The sequence below is a fragment of the Pseudochaenichthys georgianus genome, chromosome 8, assembly GCF_902827115.2.
Source record: "Pseudochaenichthys georgianus chromosome 8, fPseGeo1.2, whole genome shotgun sequence".
Taxonomy (NCBI): domain Eukaryota; kingdom Metazoa; phylum Chordata; class Actinopteri; order Perciformes; family Channichthyidae; genus Pseudochaenichthys; species Pseudochaenichthys georgianus.
Genome location: NC_047510.2, coordinates 6,234,621 through 6,251,586, shown reverse-complemented (window position 1 = coordinate 6,251,586; position 16,966 = coordinate 6,234,621). Strand labels below are relative to the sequence as shown.

Sequence of the window (16,966 nt, the reverse complement as noted above, 5' to 3'; positions counted from 1 at the left end):
TGAAGCCAATGAGCTTTCTGTTCCGGAAAAGAGGCGGGCGCTACGGATGTCAATCAGTTGCCAGCACTAGCTAGCTAGGCTGTCTTGTTAGCTATTTAACAAAAGTGTGTCGACCAAGCAGGTTTTAAAAAGTGTCTTTACATGTGTTGGTGTAGATCTGAGGACGTGTTTAACACATTCACAGACTTATTTTGTTATCTAATCAAATACATAAGGTGAGGCTGTCAGAACAGCGCAGCTAGCCGCCGGGTTGCAGTGCAGGCTAGTGGATGTATTTCTGCATTAGCCCTGGGATAGCTCGATAGCTAGCCGAGAAGCGGTTAACACACGGAGGAGAAATGAACCATAAAAGTAAGAAGAGGATTAAAGAGGCGAAACGGAGCGCCAGACCCGAGCTGAAGGACTCGTTAGACTGGATCAAATACAGCTATCATGAAACGTATGACCTGTCACACCGCACCGTGAAGGTAAACTGTCAATGTAGTAAAGAAGGCTAAGCTAATATTAGCAAGCCACAAGCCGCAGCCCACAGTAGGTGTGCAGCTTGTCACGTACACACTGAGCCGGGGTTTCACAAAAAAATCAAAGTGAATCTTAGTATAATTTCAGGCTCTGAACCCTTTATTCATACTTCATCTCATACTTAATTGTTTTAAGCTGTTTAATGGAATACATGTGTTTATATTAATGGACTTTAATGTATTTATTTATTCTGAAATGCACAATTATGGTATAACAAAGAAAATCGTACCAACAAATCTGGCTCCATCCAACAATGCTCATTATTTATGTGTTGTAAGTTAGGCGAATAGATATATACTTAAGATATAAAAAGTGCTAAATGTAAGATAGATGGACACACACACCCCTACGTTAAAGCGTATTAAAGGTAAAGTGACGATGTAATGGTAGTTTCAAATAGATCAATAGTCAAACATATGAAAAAACAAAATTACCTTTACACATTTGAAAAAGAAATCGGAGGACTTTTCACAATTTGTTGACACAATATTGTTCTAAAGCTCTTATCCGAACATAGAATAGAGATGGAAGCTGGAAATGTCCTGTCTCAAAGGTTGGGAAATATATATTTAAAAAAGAAGATGTATTATAATTTAACAGGTTGAACCCTTTTGTTATCCAGATGGACAGAAGAGTATGTGATGATTTTGGAAATTCCGTTCCATGTTTTACTAATATCTGTTGTGTTACAGGATAATGTGGAGCGCGTGGACACGCTCCACCTCAGCCCAGAAGAGTTTATCCAGCGCTTCGAGCGGCCTTACAAGCCTGTTGTCCTGCAGAGCAGCCAGGAGACCTGGCCCGCCCGGGAAAAGTGGACCCTTGAGCGCCTTAAACGCAAATACCGCAACCAGAAATTCAAATGCGGGGAGGACAACGATGGGTACTCTGTGAAGATGAAGATGAAGTACTACATGGAGTACCTGGAGACCACCAGGGACGACAGCCCGCTCTACATCTTCGACAGCAGCTACGGTGAACACGCCAAACGCCGCAAACTGCTGGAGGACTACCAGGTGCCGCTCTTCTTCAGGGACGACCTGTTCCAGTTTGCAGGGGAGAAGCGCAGACCACCGTACAGGTCAGATAATGTCACTTTCCAGATAATTACATTTCACCTCCATGAGTTTTATCAATGAGTGGGTCTCTGATTTCCTGTTCAAACTTTACACAGTGCTAACAATTGTTACACAATTTCGCTGATCAATACATGGTGATAAGACACCAATATATGCCACAATGGGCCTGCTAAGATAAAGAAGAAGACTATAAACCAGTACGGAGTGAGAATGTTGCACAGTTGCATTTCCTCTCCCTCTCCAATGCCACTCAATCTGCGAGTTCGACACATTAAGTGCATTTCCAAACCGACTAGCGGACACAGGATGTTTTTAAACCCTCCAACAGGAAGTCTGAATAGATCATGGAACATGCTGTGTACAAATAGTTCTGTGCATACATTTACTAGTAAACTGCGCAAAATAAGATGGGCAGCATACTGATGCAAACAGCTCGAAGGTTATTTAATATGTGTGTATATACACATACATATTAATCATGTAATAGGCACTGATTCGAAACTATGTTTACAAAAAGTTACGTCAGTTCCTATTGTTGCCGGAGAGGGAAATACGTCCCTAAGCTTGCTGCTGTATCCTACACTGCTCATAGTACTAGACTCCTGGTACTAGGATGGGTTAAATGCAGAGAACACATTTCACTCAGTGTGCTGTGCTGTGTGCTCTGCACGTGTGACCATTAAAGACGGTTTCATCCCTCCCAATTCTTCTACACCAAGTATGAAGCCTCATTCAGCTGAGCGTTACTGTCGAAGTTTACAATAGGACGTTCTTAGTATTGATGGCGAGATGAAGCTTTGAAGCTTTCCAGCCAATTGGTTCATGAGGCTTCATTTGAACACAAATCCCCCTGTTGGTCAAAGTGTGTAAAACAGGCAGATATGGCATCTCAACATTGTGATCTTTCTTATACCGAGTTCCCAATGAGTAAAGCCTTAGAATAACTCTAAGCAATGAAGATAAAATAATATTTTCTTGTCATCAATTTGTATCAATATTGTATATATTCCTGTTAAATGATTGTGATTGAAAAGCCTAAGAAGGCTAGTAAACATTGCGGGACATTGAGGGATTTTTATTCCTAAATAATATTCGTAAACTTAACGATGCTATAGCCTCAGAAAGGCTAAACGACAAAGAATACATTCATTAACTACATTATTACATTTAGCTGACTCTTTTATAAACAAAAAAATACACACTTACCGGTCCTTGAACCAGTGACCCTTCAGTTGAAAGTCAACTGCCTTCCAGCTGAGCCACAGCCCACATGCTAATTCCACCTGAAAACACTGTAGTATTACTTTACACTTAATATATGTTGTCTTAGTCGATTCTCTGCCGATCAACACATTCCTGCATTTCTATGTATCACTCGTCGTCTCCGATCTGTCTGTAGATGGTTTCAATTGGCATGTGTAATTTAGTGCAAAACCTTTATTTAAACCCAGGAAAAGTAAGCAGGTTATGAAACCAAACTGAGTGATGTGTTGAGTTAGGGGTGGGCGATATTGAAAAATATAATATCACGATATTTTTCAAGCAGTATCAGGATAAACAATATTTATCATGATATTTGTTCATGTCGGTTATTATGGTTATATTTCAAGTTACTTAAAGGTGGGGTAGGTAAGTTTGAGAAACCGGCTCGAGATACACTTGTTGTTGTATTCCATGGAATGCTCTTAACATCTCGATAGCAATGAATATCTGAAGTGCTTTGACAAAAAATCCATAAAAAAATATCATCAGTGGAAGCCGTAGTGCTGTAAAAAGCACGACCAATCATCTGAGCCGGCCCGGCTAAAATAACTGGATGGCCTACCTGCCTGTCAGCCTTCCATCTGTGCACAAATGTATCTCATGCCCTCATTGGTCATGTGCGCGTTCGTGTATGATGGAGGAGGGGCTCTGTGAGGAAGTGGCAGATTTCTTCCGGCTGTGTATTTTCAAATTCTAGCGCACTCGAGCTGGTTTCTCCAAAATTACCTACCCCACCTTTAACCGTACAACCACCTACAAGGTAACAAAAACTAAAATAAAAAGGAGTAACAGACCAAAATACCATTTCAAGCTGGTTTTAATTCTGCAATGAATCCCTGAATGAACAATTCAACAGGAATTTTGATATGGCTTCCTCAGTGTTCAAGTAGGTAGGCCTACACAACAAACGTTAACACTGGTTTATTCACCAAGTAAAGTGCACTCTCTTGCTAAATAAAATAAAATATTCAAGGCACAGTTTCTCAGTATAAAAATTCACTTTCTGTTTTAGGTAGCACTAGCAGTGATGTAACATCAATAAACATGAAAAGGAGAGTAAAACATAACTAAGTAAACATAAAACATCAATGAGGAAAAGTCAGTGCCAAACAATTAAAATGTAAACTTTAGACTTGAAGTGCAATCAAAGACTTTAACATAACTGAACATCTGTTTCAAAAGGGAAAAACAATATAAATACCTTATTGATCAAATAAAATATAAGCCAACAGAATCAACCAAGACAATAAATGAAGTGCAATACTGTCTGAATCCTGACTAGACAGCTTGGTTTTTACTAACCGTTATCAGTATGTAGTTACTTCGGCATCATTTTGAAACGTGTATTACAATTAAATCACGGTCACATAGTCGAATTTGTCGTAGTTGGTTTCCACCACAGTATTTACATGGATATAAGCCCCGCCCCCTCTCCAGCGTGTCCTGTTTGAATGACAGGAGTAAACACAGCTGACAGCCGCGGTGAAACTCCAGCGGTTTGGGTGAGGATATTCGCATTGCGTCCGTTGTGAACGCAGCATAACGCAGTTCAGAAACCACTGTTCTGACGCTTTTAAAGCAACTTCGAGATGTTAACAGTATCAGGGGCACACAGGCCATGGTGGCCGTAGGTCCTACAATTATTTTCGGGGCTTCACGTCCGCCGTGAAAATCCTACCCTGGTGCACTATCACAATAGATATGATATCTGTGAAAAGGCATATCGTGGAGACCTAATATCATCTCGAAGATATATATCGTCATATCGCCCACCCCTATGTTGAGTCTATCTAGTCCGCTGCGCTTCGCCCCAGTTCCGTTACTGCACACACACCTAGAGACCGACACAGTACACACATCAGCAAATGAAACAAACAAACAATCTTCAGAGGGGGTCTGAGCTGTTCCGTTTCCACCGTGGCACCGGGCCCGGTTACAGGAGGGATATTATGAGTAGGGATGCTCCGATCGACCGGCCGCCGATCGATATCGGCCGATATTCACTCTCTGCCGATCGATCGGTGCTCTCTAAAAAGGCCGATCAGGAGAGCCGATCACATGATGCAAAATACATGAATACAGTTTTCTCTGTGTGCGACAAAACAAGCTCGCCAAAATGGCTTCACCGGTCTGGCATTATTTTAAGGTGTCAGAAAAAGACAATAAAATAGCGCTATGCAACGCGTGTGAAGCAGAAATCCTGCTGCTCCACCCGCTGTGACGGACCGGTGACTAACACACACTAAGAGTTAGACCTAACACACTTGGCTATTTTATCTACCTCTGGAACAAGCTAAACTAGTTATACATATATTTATTCTTCACTCATTCTTCAGTGAGCTGCATGAGATACTGACAGGCTGTCAGGAGGGGAGAGAGGAAAAGAGAGCGCTTCCGCTCATTTCTCCCGTGTTATTATCCAAAGTTAATGTAAACTTGAATAATGTACTTATTTTGAATGTAATATGGAAATGTAATGTGGAAGCGCCAGTGAATGAGCCCCATTAACTGAGTTTTAAACTTTAAATGGAAGACCCCCATAGCCCCCACCCATGCGATCGGCCCCAAAATTGGCGATCGGAGCATCCCTAATTATGAGTGTTGTAAAACTGAAGTGTCAGTGGTTCTACCGATCTGAAGCACTATCTGAAGCAGTCCCGTGGTATAGCCGGGCAGCGAGGCCTTCGTTTGTCATCGATGACGTCACACTGGCCTAAAACAATATATCGATACAACGATCATGTTGGTGCAATACATGTGGACATGAGCACGAGCAACCACTTACTTTCACTTTCCTTTTTTCCCTTTTTTTTACAGTTTCCACCCTTGCTAATGAAGTGAATTTTTCACTTTGTTTTCCACTTTCATATAGATCACATGGATCAACACCATTAACACACAAGAAAGAAGTGTCTCGATGCGCTTTTAGTAATCCATCTTTAGAAAATTGTATTGAGGTTTCAGCACGGCACATCTACCGTACTTTTCGGACTATAAAGCGCACCTGCATATGAGCCGCAGCAGCTAAATTGTCCGTCTGTCTTGCTCTCGTTCTGTCTCTCGGTTCCACTTTTACTTTGGCGCGCTACCTGTCTCACTCTTTTCCGGCCTCCAGCTTTTCCTGCTGGAGCCCGCCGCTTAAAGGTGGCGGGCGCGGACCGGTCATAGAGCCCATAGTGTTAAAGGTGGTTAATTTTACCTGTAAAATCCATAGATTTAGGAGGTTCCCTAGTGGCCGTTAGCTGTACCAAAAAAATGGGGGAAAAAGTAGCGGTTTATAGTCTGAAAAGTACGGTACTTCATTCACATCGCCCAAGTGCAGTCTCTTTTCTTCTTTCCTTTTCACATTTTTCATCCAGTTCACGGAAAAGAGATTAGGAGAAGGACGTGATTTATAATTAGTTTTGCTTCCTAATCGACCGGAGCCATGATGTTACCGCTAACGGGGTTTGTCCTCTGGTCCCCTCACAGGTGGTTTGTAATGGGCCCCGCTCGCTCCGGCACTGGCATCCACATCGACCCACTGGGCACCAGTGCCTGGAACGCCCTGGTTCAGGGACACAAGAGGTGGTGTCTGTTCCCCACCAACACGCCCCGTGAGCTGATCAAGGTGACCCGAGAGGAAGGGGGCAACCAGCAGGACGAGGCTATCACCTGGTTCAACGTGGTGTATCCCCGGACGCAGCAGCCCAGCTGGCCTCCAGAGTTCACACCGCTGGAGATCCTCCAGAGACCTGGGGAGACCGTTTTTGTGCCTGGTCAGTGAAGAAACATCATTTTATAAGACGTAATAATTCTCCATCAGAATCTCAACCATGAAAACACTAAAACCAATAATTGATAATACCTTCACATAAGCATGTCCCAATGATCTTGTATGTATAAAGGATTCTCCTAGGAGACTTAAAACTGGTGTGAGATCAGTTGATGATAGAGGGAACCAAGGAGATGCTTACCCAGTCAGACTACCAAAACATACCATCCCTACACCCCTGTATTATGTAGGTAAGACATGTTGGGGGTAATATTCAGGGACATTTGCCCAATATTTAAGTCTGAAATTATGAATGGGCCACTTTAATCTGAGTTTTCTTAGAAGTGATGCGTCACCTGCAATGTGCTCTGTCATTTAAATGGTTTACCTTCAATGGCTTCAATACCTTAAATCCTTTTAATCGAAATTACACATTTCTCTTGGTTTGAAAACAATTTAACAGTTGAGATGATGTGAGTACAGATTACTACATATTATACATTAAAGACACATTGTTTTCACCGCACAGTGTTGGTGGTGTGTACATCTGTGTGTATCAACGGAGAGAAACTCGGTGACTCACATCAATTTATGCCAACAGGATTAATCCCAGGATTTAGACTTCACCTGTCTGACAGTAGATTACATCACAGACCAAACACCGACCTGTGTGTCTGTTAAAGCACACACTGGCTGTTGCTTTGTTTACTCGATTCCCCCCACAGAGTTTGTTCCAGAAGAATCCATCTCTATTAGATTTAATAATTAGATTTAAAGAACATTCAGGATAAAAAAAGTGATGAAAAAAGAAAAGGCATTTTAGGGAAATATGCATCATCATCATATTATTATTATTATTTTATTTTGATGGCGAATGTGATTTTGTTCCATCAAAAATATTTAATAAATTAATTATCTTCTAGCAGCTACACTAATAGGTATTTATAAAATATTTGCGGATGTTGAAAGCCTAAAAAAAGTTTGGTCCAATTCAAGTAAATGCTTGTCCTAAATAAAGTCATCAATTATGTAAAAATCTTATGACACAAATAATTCATATTTGGCCCAAATCAAATGGTAGTTGTTGGATTTCTGTACAAATATCATCCACAATAAATCCATACATATGTTCAGGAGTTCTGACCAAAAGTTCTTTTTGGTCAGTATCTGATAATCAGCTTCAAACAGGAACTGACATTTCATCATGTAGATTTGTTTTATTTTTGAGACAGAAATTGAGGTTTCTCCTCAGGAACTTCTCAACATTTCTTAACCAGATAAAATATCTTTTAAAATGTTAATGTCAAAAACGTTATTGGCATTATTATCATAGAAATAATCCAAATGTGTTTCTTCATCTAGATTGCTTCCCCTTAAACACAACCTCGAACAGGTACAAACACATTAAACACTTACTTCACTGATATTTGCAGCCTTTTTATCAACTCTTCTAATTTGCCTTATCATCTTAAAACGTTTATTTGATTTTATAAGATGTAATCTTTTCCAAACAAATGAGTGTACCTGACACTCGTTAAGCACCCACTGACAACATGTGAGTTTAAACTGAGGAGAGAGCAGCTGCAGCGTTTGGACAAACCATGGAAGCAGCGCTGCAAGGTGTGCCATCTAGTGGTTGTTTCTGATGTTAATGGTGACTAGCTGTGTGTCCACAGGCGGGTGGTGGCACGTAGTCCTCAACATGGACACGACCATCGCCATCACTCAGAACTTCGCCAGCTCCACCAACTTCCCCATCGTGTGGCACAAAACCGTCAGAGGGCGACCCAAACTCTCTCGGAAGTGGTACCGGTAAGAGTTCAGAAACACAAGCAAACAAGACTGTTAGCTTTGCTCCCCTGATGCTGCTAACCATGTGCCCACTTTCAGTTTGAACGCAATAGTGATGCTTCTTCTTGTTTATCCCTAGCAGTGTTGTAATCAATTAATAATATTTAAAAAGCGCATATTATTCTCATTTTCAGGTTCATATTTGTATTTAGTGCCTCTACTCGGTAAACTACTAATTAGAGCATGGAGACATGTCCCAGTAGTGTCTCTACTGGGACATGTCTCCATGCTTTAATGTTCAAAAGCTCTTTCTCTCTCTCATACTGCCTGTGCTGCAGCACCTCTTTCACCCTCTGTCTGAAACCAGAGCCCAGTCTGCTCTGATTGGTTATTTTTATGCATATTGTCATAATATCAAAATATCGGTATTTCATCTGAAAAAGGTGTGATATGTTTTGATGTGGATGCATGTTGCTGTGCTCCGATAAAGTTGTAATCTTAAAGAAATGCTTATTGGTGATGATGCAGTTGCTCATCTGGTAAAGCAGAGCTCCTTCGTGGTTGTTTCAGGGTCTTGAAGCAGGAGCGCCCCGACATGGCAGTGCTGGCGGACAAAGTGGACCTGCAGGAGTCGACCGGCATCGCCTCCGACAGCTCCAGTGACTCGTCTTCATCGTCCTCCTCCAGCTCCTCTGACTCCGACTCTGATGTATGTGTCCACACACACACACACACACACAGGTTTCATGTATGCTAATAATACAAAACAAACTGAATATTACATTTATGATTGATATCGATCACCCTAATTATTTAGCATGTAAAGAGATAAATGTTGAAGTAAAGGTAGGGATGCACAGACATGCTCCGATGGTAGCAGATTATATGTTTGCTCTATCACTGGAATTGTCAATTATTAAGGACAAAATCTGAAGTCTGTGCTTCATTTTGAAGGATTAGAACACCGTCTGAGGGCGGTCTGCTGTAACTGTAAAGTCATTCGGGGGGGGGGGGGGCCTCTCCTCTCTATGATGAGCTGCTGCTGTGGGGGGGCACATGCTGCAGGATGTTTGCCCCCGGGATGGCTAAATGTAATCTAACATTCAGAGCGTGTTCTTCACATCTGATCACTTTGCTGGGAGAGATGTTTCACAACGTTGTCAAAAGTCTCTAGCGTCGGAACAAAATGAATACAGACCCAGGAAGTGGTCTATCCGAGACAAACACACGTACTTTCCAAAAGAATTACTTTTCCTTGTTGCAGTTGAGTTTAGGGGTTAGAAAAGTTGAATACAATTTTTTAAAGGGTTGAATTAAAGAATTTCAAAATTGGAACTTTGAATAAGCATTTAAAAGATAAATGACGGTTCTGAATGTTAATTAAGAGGATAAAACATTACATTTCTGTCGGAATTTGATTTCAAATTTGGGATATAAACAATTAATTAATTGAATTAAAATAAAAAGTATAATTAAAGGACTGTAATATTCAGTTTACCTCTAATCAAAGGGTAAAAAGTTGAATTAAAGAATGACATTTAATTCAAAGTTGATGAATTAAACGGGAAAAGGCTGCCCTCGACTAAAGATTGTTCTAGTCTTCTATTAAGGCGATTAGTCGACTAATCGTCGCACGTTTATGATGCCTTATGATTATAAATATATATTTTTTTAATTCTTTTTTTTTCTCCCAACGTGGTTTCAGTTTCAAAGGCTGATGAAGAGCGTTATTATAACAGCATGGTACGTTGTGCTTCACGTCACATATAAAATAAAACTAACAATGAACCCTTGAAGTATAAAATCAATGTAGAGAGCCATGAGAGTCACAGCGCACGGATGCAGCGGTATAAACAGCAGAAGCTCCGGTAAGGATTCTTATCGTGTGTGTGAACAAGCAGCGAGGACATACACGGAACATTTAGTTCTAGTTTCTATCAGTCATATCTGAATATAACAACCCAATAAATACTACAGAGGAAACACTGAAAATATGAGCGTCGGCAAAAATCCCTCATCATGAAATGATAGCTTTATCGTTTTCTGAGGTCAGAATGATTATCTATTATAGGTCTATATATGTTGATACAAAGCTAGGCTACTGCCCGACTCACTGCTGCCGTTTTCCTCTGAGTCTGAGAAAGTAACACACGTTGGGGATAATTAAGCTCTGTGTTTTGTTATGAAGCCGGCATTCGGGAAGCCGCGCTCTGATGGTGTGGATATGGAGGAGACTTTTTGCCGTCGTAGTTTGCCTTTTACTCGCTCAGAAAGTAGATCCACACTTTGGATTTCCTGCCCGACCAAATTCACTTAATGACCAGGCTCCACTCTGAATGAAGTCTGAGGGTTTCCGGCTGACGCGTCATAGTACATGTAGCGCACGGATGGTGCATGTCTTTTAAAAATATATATAATTAATTTTTCTTTATACAATTTCTTTTTTTTCAACTAATGAAAAATTGCTCGATAAAGACTTTATTAGTCGACTAGGGCTGAACGATTAATCGATTTTAAATCGAAATCGCGATTTGAAATGATGCGATTATGAAATCGCAAAGCCTGCGATTTTCTTTAACATTTTTTTTTTTTTTACAATTTTTTTATTCTTGTGTGTCAGTCATCCACACCAATCAGAAGTGCTGTGCTCCACATGTACCAGCCATTGTTAATCAATCAGAAGTGGCCCGTGATAGAAGGTGATAAACAGATTGATCCAATCACCTGCCAAGTATTTTTGAAAGTGCCTGCCCTTTCCAAATGGCTTCCAATGGAGCTTTAGATGGTTTGGTGAAACAAACCATCTGAGTCAGGTTAGTAATGCTCCATCACATGTTTCTATTACAGGGTGAATCTTAAGCTGAAGCTTGACTTTAAAGCAGGGGTGGGGAACCTTTTTCCTCTCAAGGGCCATTTCAATTTTTTCAACATCCTCCGAGGGCCGTACAAATTATTGACGTCAGCTTAAAAATACTAAAATCACAGCCCATTCATTTGGCCTTTCTTTCATGCTGTGCAAAGAAAAAGCAACCTTTAATCCAGATATTTACCATGATTCGTGCATGCATGCACGTGCACAGTTGTGGCATGACCACCAAAACAGAAAGATATGGACACAAGATGTGTGCAATGTATTTAGTTTTCTATCCATGCGAACATGATTTAAGTGGGGGGGGGACCTTACCTCCTCTAGGGGGGTCCGGGCCCGTGGCATGTTCCACCAGGAAGATTATTTTTTTAAATATTGAAGTTAAAAGCATCAATCTGATGCACTTTGAGAGCAACATTAGTAGATCTATGGATCCAACACCCATATGAAACGGAACTGGAGGCAGATTTTCTTTTTCTTTATGGATATTTTACAAATCACTCTCCTTTCAAACTGTATTCTTGTTTATTAATAACAACTTTTTTTTACTGTCATATAGTATTTTATACCCGTTTACTTTATTCTCTTATTTTTTTATAATGATCATATAAAGATGTGCCTTTACCTCAGTGGTTGGAGAAAAAGCTCTTATTTCATTTCATTTCAAACCTTTATTTATACAGATAAATCTATTGAGATCATTGATCTCTTTTTCAAGGGAGACCTGCTCAAGTAGTTCCACATGAAACATAAAAACATAAAGGAACAACAAAAGGACATCATACAGCATCATTTACATAATTATCCACATAAACAGGTACCAATAGCTTCCGATTGACTAGCATCCAACCGAGCTTTAAAAACATTAGTGGCACCAGATTGTTCAGTTTCCATTTAATTTGCAGACTATTCCAAGACAGAGGAGCTGCGCATCTAAAAGCTGCTTCCCTAAGACAGTCCTAGCAGTTGGCACATTTAATAAAACCACAGCATGCGATCTCAGGCAGTAGCCACTTACAATTCTCCGTGAGATCAGGGAGCAGATATAGATGGAAGTTTCCATACATGGCTTTGTATATAAAAATGTACCAGTGACTGAGCCTCCGTACAGTTAGTGAAAGCAAACCAGCCCTTGCATACAGGGTACAGTGATGGGTTAATGCTTTACAGTTTGTCACAAATCTCAGTGCACTGTGATACGCAGCATCTAACTTGACCAGGCAATGGGCAGGTGCATTCATATACATCAAATCACCATATCACCAATCACATATTTGTTAGCATAGCTAGCTAACCAGATGCTAATAACAACAAAGTTATTGACTGTATGATCAGTGTGACAGATGAACAGATCGCCACTGGGCTTTCAACTAAAGACACAGCCACGCAAAACTGCGGCATGTGTACGGCTCCTTATGGGTACTGACATTTGTGAAGTCCCGGCCCGGAGCGGCGTTCTGGTGCTCTGCTCTCCGGCAGCTCTAAACCTAAACCCCTGTCGGACGAGACATCTACCACGTGATGACACGTTAGGCTCGTGTTATGTTCAAGGACCCTGACCTTGGCCAGGAAAAACAGGCACTCGCTTGTTTAATTATTTTGCGGTCTAGATTTCTTAATTTTTTATTAAAAAGGCCGGAGGTTCCCCACCCCTGCTTTAAAGCAACCCAACGGAAGTTTCATGTAAGTTTAGTTTTTTCACTGGTAGCTCAGGTGCTAGAGACGGGAGCACGTTGATACGACCTTCCTAGCCGGAGATATGGCCGCATTTTACAATAAACTTCCGTTGGGTCGCTTAAAAACAAATATCGCAAATCGCAATATTTGTCAGAGAAATCGCAATTAGATTTTTTTTTTCAAAATCGTGCAGCCCTAGAGTCGACTAGTGATTATTCGACCATTAGGGGGCAGCCCTAATATAAAGGAATACTTATCTATCTTTCAACTATCTTAAAGGGTAAAATCTTGAAACAAAGGGTTAACATTTTAACGAAGGATACAATTTTTACTTTATGTGTTTTAAAGATAAAGGGCTGAATAAAATGAACTTCCAGAATCCCCCAATTTGGAATCATTAATACAAATCTAATTTAAAGAGCAAAAAGGTAAATTGCAACATACAAAGTTTAGTTTAAGTGTTGAAAGTTGAATTGGATATGTGGGATTGATGGGTTCACTAAAGTACATTATCTACTTAAAAGGTTTTTAAGTTGAATAGAAGGTTAAAGTGCTTTAACCGGAAACACGTGGAGTTAAAGGGTTCAAGTTGATAATGGAATAAAAGTGCTGCAATCCTGCTGACATTGCAGTGTGAACACGCTGTGACAACCCCTGCTTATATAAATCCTGTCAGCATCACACGTGGCGCTCTGAAGCGGTCAACAGGTGCCAACATGTGACCGTAACACGAGACACGCGTGTAACACGGTGCAACACGGTGCAGCGTTCTGAACACTTTGTCCTCCGCAGGCCGCCTCGGGCTCCGAGGGCGACCCCGTGTCCCATCGCAAGAAGAAGAGACGCACCTGCGGCACCGTGGCCAACGGAGACACCAGCAGCAAGGACGACTGCGTCAGCAAGGAGAGGAGCTCATCGCGGTGACCTCCGACCTCTGTCACACACACACACACAGAAAAAGCTGCTTCCTTTGTGGTTTCAGGTCTGAAGCGAAGGAGACCTGTCACCACTGTGCTCTCAATCAATGTTTGTGTCTGCACAGAGAGATTATCCGCAGTAAAAACTCCGGGGAAGGTTAGGAGCGTGACACATGGTTTTAAAAGTCTCCCAGCTGCTCTCTCATGTGAGAAATAAAGGGACGAGAACATTTCTGTAACTGTAAAACATGACATCCATCCACCAGAGGAGAGAACACACACTTCCTTTAAGAAAAATAAATATCAACATTTCTGAAGTGTTTGATAATCAATAGTTATGTGGATTTGAGGGAGTGGATAAAAGCAAATAATGATTGGTAAATTCAGAAATGTTAATCTAAATAAAATAATTCAGCTTTACAACAATGAAAGACCCCACTTATATTACAATATCCAAAATATAAAACAATATCTAGTCTCATATCACATTATCGATATTTTGCCAAGCCCTCTTATGGACCACCTTCCCAAACAGACGCATTTCTGTACACCATATTAAAGGCCAACTTTAACCTGGACTCTATTTCCCCGTGTTTAGGTGAGTTACGGGGACAGTTTTGAGTGGGAGCGCTGCAGCTGCTAAACGCGCAAACCTTTCAATGAATATCCTCTAAAGCTGCATTTCTCCCGCACGGTACGGCTTCACTCGCAGAACTTCCTTTTCACTTGAAGATTGTACATCCTTAGTGAAGGCATGTTTGCCGGCTGCATTAAAAACAATTATCTGTTTGTTACCTGTGATGCTCTAACGACGGTTCTCTCAGACCAATCGATCGTCTGCCGAATTTTTTACGTGACTATTTAGAGAAAACATACAAAAATGTACTTACTCGTACAATTACGTGAGATTCCGAACCAGACTGTTCCTTGAGAAATTAGACTCCATTTTGAAAATCCTAGAGAATATTGTGATATGAGAAGCTGAGTTCACGTTGTCACTGGGAAACTAGAGACTCGCTCAAGCAAAACAAAAAGAAAGCACTCTTCTAAATGTTGTTTCTGCGTGTAACTGGTGGTTTTTCCTGAGAATGGTTGGAGGTTGTGTCGCTCCTCTACCCGCCTTGGTGATTAACCTTCACGTTGAGAATTGAAAGTGTGATTCAGTCAGCCAGCCTTAAAGAAATGAAACGTTTAAAGGAAATGTGCGCATGTAAGAACGGTTAATTCTGTTTGAAATACAGCAGAGAAACGGCCAACTGAAAACGTTTCTGCCATTTTCATGTTCTGCCTGCTTTGTGCCAAAATGCTGCAGATGGGAGAAACTGTCGCTAAATGTTGAGGCTAATCATTTTTATGCAGTCGCAAAACAAAAATCAGCAGAGAGCACTACGTTAACCAGAATGCACTGCCGTGTTTTGTTTTAGTTTATCAATCGGTTTGTGCATCTTGTTAAGAATAGAAGAAGAAGCTAACTAATTGATGATGCAGATTCAACACCACATCCAATATCATCAAATAAATAATTTGATGTATTGATTAGCTGTCGATTAGAGCTGAAACGTTAACAGACTTAATTAGCAGCGATCAATTAATTGCTTTGGATTACTCTAAGGCAAATATGGCAAAGCGCATCTCGGTCTGCTTCTAAAATGGGACTATCGATTTCCTTCTCTTCTATGGTGGCAAATGGAATCTCTTAGTTGAGGACTACAAACGAGACATTTAAGATGTCCCCTGGACCTCTTGGAACACATATTTCTTTAGAACTGCTGCCTTTCTACAGACCAGAGTATCCCATTAAAATACCAGTAATACTTTAAATGAAACCTGTAGTAACCAAAAGATACACAGGATTATTGGCTCAGATAATACATACAAGTAGCAGTAATGATGTGGGGAAACCTCCACATAGCAGCAAATAAACAAGATTATAAATAAAACCATCAGCTTTGAAAAGGATACCTGCTGAGATTGAGTTCATCAAAAGTCATTTTTATGTAAGAAGCAAGCAGAGAAGGTTAAATAGTTTACTGAAAGTGTTTATGAATTGTTTCAACATGCATGTTCTGTCACCTAAACTAAAGCCACGGGGGGGAAATAAACAGTCTAAACATGGAGAATTCCTGTTTTGTTTAAAAAAGTCTATCAGAAATACTGCATTCATGCCCACTTTTATATGATTAATGATGTTAAATAACGTGCAGTTCAAATCCGTTTCACACAACATGTAGGAAAGACTAAGCAAGCCACACACGATCGAGAAAAAAAGCAGTCGATTAATACAAAATACTGAAAATAGTCAGGTTGCAATATTATTTAAAGAAAACATCTTGATTTGATATATTAAACGTCAGAAAACAGTTAACGTCTTTAAATGTCTTTTGCGCAACACCCAAACATTCAGTTTACTGAGATTTGAACAGTTTTTTGCTTGAAAAATGACTTGGTTTTCTGACCAGTTTCTGATTTAAAAAATCTCTTGATCCACGCCTGGATCAAGAGACGTTTGAAGCTTTTCTACAAATCCGTTAAAAAGAGCTGTAAAATGTTGCTGTAGACTAAAGTGCCTCTAAAGAAAGTGTGTAAGTTTGACTGTCTGTCTGTTGGGAGGTTTCTGTTTTTTTATTTGTTTTTAAACTAATGTGAAGGCACCGTGTTGGTCCCTGAGGTCGCTCACATGGTGCCTTTAGGTTCTTTGAATCCTGTCTGCAATGTTAATGAAGTAAATCTGAGGAGCTCAGACAGACCTTGAGGTGATAAATGTAATTTCTTTTGTCAATAAACTATTTTCTATGACTCCAAACTTGTTTTTCTGAGCGTTTTTTTTTATGTATTTAACTTAAGTATTTATTTTGGGACTGTTCATGACCTACATTTTGGTAAGGAGGTGTTTTTTTTTATTTAAAAATTATTTTATTAAGTTATTTCATCTCATACGAAGTGTATCCTAAAGATCCTAAACAGAAAAAATACACAAATTAAAAGTTTAATTTGTGCTGTAAAAATATTGTAACATTATTTCAATATTATTTTTTTACATTTGTATTTAAGTATTTACTTGTATATAGATATGAAGGTAAATAAATATATAAGA

General features: G+C 40.2%; 1 protein-coding gene across 1 annotated transcript; it reads left to right on the top strand.

Annotated features, from left to right (window-relative positions):
- The first annotated feature begins 29 nt into the window (after nucleotides 1–29).
- Nucleotides 30–16,675, top strand: jmjd6 (jumonji domain containing 6, arginine demethylase and lysine hydroxylase). Its single transcript, XM_034088792.2, has 6 exons — nucleotides 30–467; nucleotides 1,215–1,603; nucleotides 6,336–6,622; nucleotides 8,295–8,430; nucleotides 8,980–9,118; nucleotides 13,748–16,675. The coding sequence occupies exons 1-6, from the start codon at nucleotides 339–341 to the stop codon at nucleotides 13,877–13,879; spliced, it is 1,212 nt and encodes a 403-aa protein (XP_033944683.1). The 5' UTR covers nucleotides 30–338; the 3' UTR covers nucleotides 13,880–16,675.
- Nucleotides 16,676–16,966: the final 291 nt, after the last annotated feature.

Coding starts and splice junctions, on each gene's coding strand:
- jmjd6 (XM_034088792.2), top strand. CDS start 339: ATGAACCATAAAAGTAAGAAGAGGATTAAAGAGGCGAAACGGAGCGCC. Junction 468..1,214: donor TGTCACACCGCACCGTGAAG/GTAAACTGTCAA, acceptor GTTGTGTTACAG/GATAATGTGGAGCGCGTGGA. Junction 1,604..6,335: donor AAGCGCAGACCACCGTACAG/GTCAGATAATGT, acceptor GTCCCCTCACAG/GTGGTTTGTAATGGGCCCCG.